The sequence below is a fragment of the Nicotiana tabacum genome, chromosome 22, assembly GCF_000715075.1.
Source record: "Nicotiana tabacum cultivar K326 chromosome 22, ASM71507v2, whole genome shotgun sequence".
NCBI classification, from domain to species: domain Eukaryota; kingdom Viridiplantae; phylum Streptophyta; class Magnoliopsida; order Solanales; family Solanaceae; genus Nicotiana; species Nicotiana tabacum.
In genome coordinates, this window is record NC_134101.1 from 1,309,447 (window position 1) to 1,318,167 (window position 8,721).

The window sequence follows — 8,721 nt, forward strand, 5'->3', positions numbered from 1 at the left end:
AGTATCTGGCAAAGTACTTCTCGAGAAGATTCAGAGTGCTCTTTGGAGGGCAAACTGCAGAAAGGCTATAAACAGGAAGAGACTGCAGAACACTCTTAATTAGAACCATTCTCCCCCCATGAGACAACATTTTACCCTGCCGGCCATTAAGTTTTTTGACAACCTTAGCGATCATACCATCAAAATAACTGATTCTCTTCCTCCATATATATAAAGGGCAACCCAGATATGTAAATGGAAAGCTCTTCTCCATAAATCCAGTACAACATCTCAGCCTATTGATTCTGAAAGCGCTAGTCTTTGGACTGGTTAAGAAGAAGCTCTTATTATCATTGACCTTTTGACCCGAGGCTTTTTCATAATTCTTGATCTGCTTCATGATGAGATTTACTGACTTAGTGTTACCACTGCTAAAAATGACTATGTCATCTGCATATGCCAGATGATTAACCTGAGGTCCCCTGCAACTCATAGAAAAAGGAATAAAGTTTTTATTAGTGTGTAATTTATTCAAAGATCTGGATAACACTTCAGCTGCTAAATAAACAGAGAAGGGGAAAGAGGATCTCCCTGTTTAAGCCCTTGGGAGGAAGTGAGGAATCCCTTTCTTGAGCCATTTATAATGATGGAATACCACACTTCAGAGATCAGTCTCTCTATGATTTCAATCCAGCTCTGAGCGAAACCAAACCTATTAAGTACGAAAGTTATAAATGACCAAGACATTCTATCATATGCCTTGGCCATATCTAACTTCATTACTATGTTCCCTCTAGTGTTAGGTTTGGATATAACATGTATAATCGCCTGAGCCATCATGACATTCTCAGTAATTAGCCTTCTTGTAACAAAACCACTTTGATTAAAGGAAAAGAGATTAGAAAGAAGAGGGTTAAGCCTTCTAGAAATAATCTTAGATATAATCTTGTTGGTAAAATTGCTAAAGCTAATAGGCCTCAGGTCAGAGAATGTAGAGGGTGATTCTACTTTAAGGATCAAGGCGAGGCAAATATGAGTGTAGAACTTGGTGAGCCTATTTCCCCTAAAGAATTCAAAAATAAACTCTATTATGTCCTGCTCAATAATCTCCCAGCAACATTGGAAGAACTTCTCATTATAGCCATCAGGGCCAGCAGAGCTATCTGAACTCATACTAAAAATAACATCTTTGATTTCTTTTTCATTGGGCAATCTAGTAAGAGCCACATTATCCTCATATTTCACGATCGATGGAATGCAGTCCAATAGTCTACTATTACAGGTAGGTTGTTTCAAATTAAACAATTTCTCAAAGTGCCTAATGGCAGCTCTAGCTATTTTGTCTTCTCCCTGGATCCATCTTCCTCTGTGGTTCTTGATTCTATATAGTTGTAACTTCTTTCTTCTGTCCCTGAGAACACTATGGAAGTACTTACTATTATAATCACCTTCTTGAAACCATTTGATTTGGGCTTTCTGCCTAAGAAGGGATTCTTGCATACTCAACCACCTAATATATTCGGCATGGCCTTTATTAAGTTCTTCCATCCCTTGTTCATTGTTGTTTATGATGTCTAACTCTTCGAGTATATGGACCTTGGCTTCCCAGCTGTTAACTTTTTCGTTCACATCACCAATAATATTTCTGGACCAGTTGCTAAGTTTCTTGCTCAGGGCCTTCAACTTACACTGTAATTTCCACATAGCATTACCTTCAACCTGCATATTCCATGTTTCTTGAACTATCTCAAGGAAACCCTCTTGATTTGTCCAGAAGTTTAAAAATCTGAAATACTTGATGCTAGAGTGTTGATCATTGTGGCTCTTCATCAACAAAGGTCTGTGGTCAGAACCAGTCTTGACCAAATGCTTAACAATATTATATTGGAGATTCTGGAGATTCTGGGACCATTGATCATTTACAAGAATCCTATCAAGCCTGCCTTCTATTGTTACACCAAGTGAATCTTGGTCCAACATAACCAATATCTGTTTAACCACAAACTTCCATGGTGCTAATAAAGTGAAGGCTTATGCGAGCTCTGTGAGGCCTACCTCCCAGCTTTTCATTGGGGTCCATTATAATATTAAAGTTACATCCAATGCACCATTGACTAGACTAGATTGGAAATGTCTTCAACACTGTCCCACAGGAGCTTCCTTTCTAAGGCAGTACATTTAGTATAAATTGAAGTTATACATGTACCTATGTCATCATCACATTGTTTGAAATTAATGGAGATCTGCTGATCATCGTTAGCAATAATCACAACTTGATCTAAATACTTCTAGAAGCACCAGATCTTACCATTGGTATTAGCTATGCAATGTTGGAAACCTAAGAATTTCTTATAACCATCAATTTATTTATTATCAACAAGTGGTTCTAAAACAGTAGCAAAGACCACTTTGTTTATATTGATAATATTTCAGAGTCTGTGGATAGCTTTTTTAGATCTCACTCCTCTAATGTTCCAAAAGATTGTATTAATCATGGATATTAGAGGGTGATGTGATCTGCTTGTGTTCCTTTCCTTTTTTGGTAGGAACAGTTCTGTCTCTTGTTTTCCTTCTTCTTCCTCCATTTTTCCTGTGTTCACTTCTTCCTCTGACTTGTACGGATTCCGCATCCTTATCATTATCAACCTCATCTTGTAATTGAGAAGAATCTTCAACTCTATTATCACTGATAGTTCTAGATTTAGTATCATTTTCGTTAGTAGGTGTTGTTCTTTTGCCCATCTCTGAATCCTCTTTAGTTGTCTCTAAATCCTTGTAGTAATTGAGCTCGTCAACTAAATGAATACCTTCCTGGTTTTTTATTTTAGTCGTTGCACTATCAGAACTTCCTTGTCTTTTCGCATCCTGCTTTTGTGAATCATGTTCTCCTTCATTGCTAATATTATTCATATTCATATTGTTGGGATTAATCTCTTTTTCTTCATTGTTGTTACCATTATCTTCCTTAGCCTTCCCACTGTTCTTCTCCACCTCTTCTTCACATGATGGAATCAACTTTTTCTGTTGAGTTTCCTTAACCATAGAATTCTCCATGTCATGTTGACTTAATTTGTAGGCCTTCTTTTTCCTTTTCCTGTTACTTCCTTGAGATACGACAAGTTTAAATAGTACATTGCTCTTCTTTTTTGGCATCTTCTTGACCTTCTTTTTCTTTTTCTTTTGGTATTTGGAGACAACTGCTGGATTACCTTTCACCTCTTTTGCTTTATTTTGTCCACATTTAGTTTTAATGCTCTGAATCATATCTGCTAAAGTCTGCTCTTTTTCCTCATTTTCTTGATATTCTTTTTCAATATTATTTATAGACTCATGTTGCATTATCTTATTCTCTGCAGAATGGCTGGTGTTGGTGTCTTTGTCATCAGCTATATTTTTCCCTTTGCTGTTTCCTTCTCCTTCTATTTTATTTTCAGCTTTCCTGCACTGAAGAATAGAGTGTCCAAGTAGTTTGCAATGCCTGCAGTACTTGGGGACTTTCTCATACTCGAGCTTCTGGGTAAATCCTTTCAAGGGGTTAGATTCATCCTCTTGGCCCACCCACACAGAGTTTAACTTAGGCTTAGTTAGATCAACTTCCACTCTAACCTTTGCCATACTAGGTTGAGTCCTATGATCAGTGGCCAAATCCATAGATAGAGGATTTCCTGTAGGGCTAACAATCTGCTTAACATAATGCCAAGTGTGGCAATGAAATGGTAATTCAGGTAGGAGTACCCAAACTGGAACTACGGGTGAATCCTCCTCCGGCTTAAAATCCGGAGACCATTTTTCAAGCCACATCAGTTGACCTTCAATTTTGATGGAGCGCCTATACCATACGTTTTTGAAATCATCTTCATTGGTAAAATCAAGAAATACAGTACGAAAATCATACACCCCAATCTTGACATTTCCTTTGACAGTGATTTTCTCAGCAAATTTGGATCTTAATTTCTCAATTTGAGGTCGTGTTCTTAGAAACTTACCCACAATTGTAAGCCTACACTCTTCAGCCATAACTCTGTAGTAGTCCCTAGTTTTGAAGATAACTGCAGGCATTCCATTGTGGGTAGAGTATATCGCTTTAACTTCTAGATTTCCATAGCGATTCGAGCTAGGGCTCGATATTGCCGGAGCTTTCAGAGCAGCAACATATTTGGACGAGGTCGGAATTCCTTCATCAGTTGTTGTTTTCGCAGCTGTGGGTTTCAAGTTCTTAGTCGGACGCGCTGAAAGGGTGCTAGCGGTCGTCTCCATGAGGAGATGCGTGAGCACCACTCGCCCGTAAGAGAGCATTTAGTTACCGTTGGTGAATAAAAATTATTTTGTACGGATAGCAAATAATTGATGAGAGAGAATTTTTCTTCAGTTCATCGATTATTTCTTATTTGGAGTGGTGCTGTTGTTTTGACACTTGTGTGCAAGTAGGGCCGGCTGGAGGGTAAGGCTACTCAAGCCATTGCCTTGGGCCCCAAATTCTAGAGGGCCCCAAAAATATTATACTATTTTATTATGTAGAAAAATTAACTTAAATAGTTATCCACCCAACCACTTAAATCAAAAATAGCCGATGAAGGTATAACATATGCATAATTGATGTATTATATATGAATAATTGTATATAATCAATGTATAATCTATGTATATGACTAGAAAGAGTAAATAGTGAATATGACCGGTTATTTATGTAAAGATCCCTATTATGTATTAGTATATATCTTATGCGATTACCCTTAAGAGTCCAAATTTTAATATTTGGTTAAGAATGCACAAATGAGTGAGTAAAGAGCGATAAATCTCCGTCTTGTTAGTAGTATATTTATTTTCCTCTTCCGTTCTAATTTTTCCTCCTTCTTTCACATGACTTTGAGATTTCGCTTTCCAATTTCAAGCTTTGTTTCTTTGATTTAGCTACTTTCTAATGTTTAATTGACCCATTGATTAGAATAGGAGATCTTTTGTGTCTCGCTGTTACATGAATTTTGTGAAATAGGCCTCTTATTACAATTTGGCTTTAGGTCACCAACTTCGTTGAGCCGCCCCTGTGTGCAAGCAATGTATTCCTGCACGATATCTCTCATATTTTTGTTCCGTTGAACTCTTCTTTACCTTTCATCTTGTTTGGTCTAGTTTGACCTACGAGACAACTTTGTTATTGAGTAGTATATACTGAGAAATGGTATCATGTTGAGTTTGGAATTAGACCTCATTTAAAAAGGGAAAAATAAGAATGAAAATGACATTAGATTCTTGGCCTGTTGCACATATCAAAAACTTTGCAGTGATATTTCCCATTTCAATTGACTGCCAAATTATAATAGCCACAGCCCACAATTTAGCAGCTTAAACTTTTTTCTATTTGGTGAAAACTATGGGTCTCAGCTTATACTTCATAGGAGTCGTCCAAACTTTCTTTCAGATGTGCTATCCTGTTGAATTATCTAATGCGTATTTTAAGAAAACATGAAACTTATGTTGCTTAACTAGAAGAGCCGAGTGGGATGCAGGAAACAGCCTTGTGGCATGATCCACTTTAGGTCCTCTAATATTTGTCCTCCGAGGAGACAATTTGAACATAATGCGGTGACTAAGTTGTATATGGCTGCTGCCTGTGCTAAAAGCTCAAAAGAATTAGTATAACTAAAGGGAAATTGACCTATGTCTCAAGGTGGGACTTAATTTTTGCGATGTTTAAATTTGGCCATATATCCAAGGTATAAACAGGGCCTATAGCTTACTGATATTGGTACAAGTCTCTCACACAATACGTGGTGGGTGAACTCACACTACTCATGTTTCCTCTTTCCTTTCCTCGATTCTCTTATGTAGTAGTAGAATTAAGAAAAAGTTAAACAATCCAAAGCCTTCAAGAATAGTAGCAGAGAAAGAAAACCATTCATTGTTGTGCGGTGGCGAGGAGAAAGCTCCGCTATTGTAGAAAATGGACGCCGTTGGTTGTCTCTTTCCTCTGCAGCCACACAAACTCATCCACCCCTTTGACCGTTTTGCCCTAATTAAGCAATTACTGGTCGATTTAGTTATTTTGAATAAATGCATGATCTAATTTTGAATGAAAATTTTAAGCTACAAAATCTAAAGAATAGAGCCGTACATTTTCCCTCCATAATTATTGTGGTTGTTTTTATGACAAATGTGCATGCACGGTCATTTCGGTACTTGCAAGCTTAAATTGAATGGTAAAACTGTCCAACAAGACAGTAACGCCAGGATCAACATAGAAATTCTAGCTAGGTTCCTTTTGGCTCTCCTATATATAGCATAAGAACAGTTGTAATTGCACCCAAAATCTTTTTCCATAACTCCACCTGCATTTTGCAGGGGAGGTAATTGTGTTGTCGCCGTTATTAACCCTCACGATCAGGAAAAAGCTCTTCCAAAGAATGACGGAAGGCGTATTCACCATCACAGCAACTGACAAAGACAACAGCAGAGCCCAATCGTCTATAATTTCCAATTACAATATTGACACCCGCAATGATGTCGTCGAACAACCCCTGCAGCCTAACGGCGTCATTAATAACGGAGAGAGGCTTACCGATGACGTAACGAGGAAGAAGAAGAAGAAGCCAGGTGTATTTGGCTTGTTCAAAGCTGCAATGTTCGTGTTGCGCCATCGTACAAAAGGAAAGCAGAAAGCAGCTCAGGTAGTTGTATCATCCACCAAGGGAGATTGGAAGAAGCTGGTGGGGTCCATGCGGCCTCTGCATCTCCAGGACAACAATAATAGTCGTACGCCGTCCCAGACGGCGGCATACGATTACTGTGCCACCACATCATCACCTTCAGCTTTGTCGTGTAGTGGAACCATGAGCCAGTACGCTTCGGCAAACGATCTCCAAGCACTGGATGTGCCTGCTGCTGCTGCTGCTGCACCATCAATTACCGACAGCATGAGCCAGTACGCTTCATCAAACGATCTCCAAGCACTGGAGGCCTCAACTTCCTCTGGCACCATGAGCCAGTATGCTTCCGCAAACAATCTCCAAGAACTCGATGATGAGGAGGAAGAAGAGGATCCTGACCAGGTCTTCGATGCTATTGGCGCTGACGACATGATCGATGCCAAGGCCGAGGAGTTCATCCTTCAGTTTTACCAACAGATGAGGCGTCAAAACATTGACTCAATGAGCGGCCAATTCAATTAAGTATTTAACATAAATGCAACGGAAAAAAAAGAAGAAACAAGGTCAAGAATAAATAAGGCTATACGTACGTGGACTTTTTTTGCATGCACGCCCGCGGCTGGCTTATGATGATCGACGTGCATGCATTTTACACAACACTTATTAGTCCAATTATACATTTCATATGAATTAAAGAGTTGTCAAGTGGTGATCGAAGAACGGACTAATAAACAAAGCATTCATCATAAGATTTCTTATATGTATTCTATTATACGCAGGCGAAATATATGTATGAATTGCTATACAAAGACAAGAGGAACGTAACAAGGCATGAGTATTCTATAGCCAGTTCATTTTATACATCTTCTTTAGTGGAAAACTTTCTGTATTCTTAGGGTGTACTTTCAGTTAAGGCGTTATATATTTGATCACTAGTTGTAGACATTTCTGCCTTGTCTTCATGTCCTTTGAGCTTTTCCCTCATTAGTTCCCGACGCAAGGTCAGTCGTTTCTTTCTATTTTATCTGCCACTAAACCGAATCCACTTGCCTTAGCCCATCGCCAGCTATATTTTTATAATCTTTTTCTGTAGTACATCACACATGAATCATTGTTAAGAATAACAACTTGGTTCTGTCTATGAAGAACAATTACATTGTGATCAGTACTTAAGCGCGCAGTGTTGGAGACAATTTTTAATAAATTAAATTGTGTCTTCCGACACTGATTCATAAGAAAAAATATCCTGTGTCTATATAATTTTTCCCGTTATGTACATATACTACATCCACAGGAAAAATCTATAATTGGTACAAGAATCTTAAAACCTGTGACACCCTAAGTGAATTCCACATCGACGGCGAATCCCACATCGACAAAACATGAGAGGAATGTTGGGTATATAAGTAGACAGACCTTAGACTCTAGTGACGCGTTTTAAAGCCGTGCGGGCCTAGGCCCAAATTGGACAATATCACTAGTGGACTAGGCCGTTACATATGGTAACAGAGTCACTCCACCTGCAACCTTGAACGGTGGTGGGGCAAACCTTAGCGAGGACGCTGAGTCCCTAAGGGGGTGTATGTGACATGACACCCTAGGCGAATCCTACATCTACCAAACACGGGAGAGATGCTGGGTATATAAGTAGACAGGCCTTAGACTCTAGTGACACGTTTTTAAGCCGTGCGGGCCTAGGCTCAAAGCGGACAATATTACTAATGGGTTGAGCTGTTACAAAACCATCACGTAATCCAGACCCAAATTCACTTATAAGTCAAATTATGGCTATAGAACAATATATATCGCTTGCGTAAAATTCTGCGACTGGAATAAAATTGGTGGTTGATTATTTCCATAAATCATGTGATCGATTGTAATTGATTAGCTATATTAACTTAGACACAGAAAATAGTAACTCTAAACCACGACATTCATATTCAATTATGTTATTTTGTGGCTTGAATTATTTCCTTGTATTTTAGGAAACTCATAATCCCTATAGGTTTAGGAAAATCCATTGTCCTAATAGATTTGGGAAGGAAAAACCTATAGTCCTTGTGAAATTCCTTTCTCTTATAGGTTTGAGACTATTTGG

The 8,721-nt window shown here is 38.6% G+C and overlaps 1 protein-coding gene across 1 annotated transcript; it reads left to right on the forward strand.

Moving 5' to 3' along the window:
• The first annotated feature begins 6,268 nt into the window (after positions 1-6,268).
• On the forward strand, positions 6,269-7,568 carry LOC142176627 (uncharacterized). Its single transcript, XM_075244683.1, has one exon. It carries the CDS (start codon positions 6,381-6,383, stop codon positions 7,143-7,145), a length of 765 nt encoding a protein of 254 aa, XP_075100784.1. The 5' UTR covers positions 6,269-6,380; the 3' UTR covers positions 7,146-7,568.
• The last annotated feature ends 1,153 nt before the right edge of the window (positions 7,569-8,721 follow it).

Bases quoted from the DNA above. Each gene is read 5' to 3' on its own strand.
- LOC142176627 (XM_075244683.1), top strand. From the start codon at position 6,381: ATGACGGAAGGCGTATTCACCATCACAGCAACTGACAAAGACAACAGC.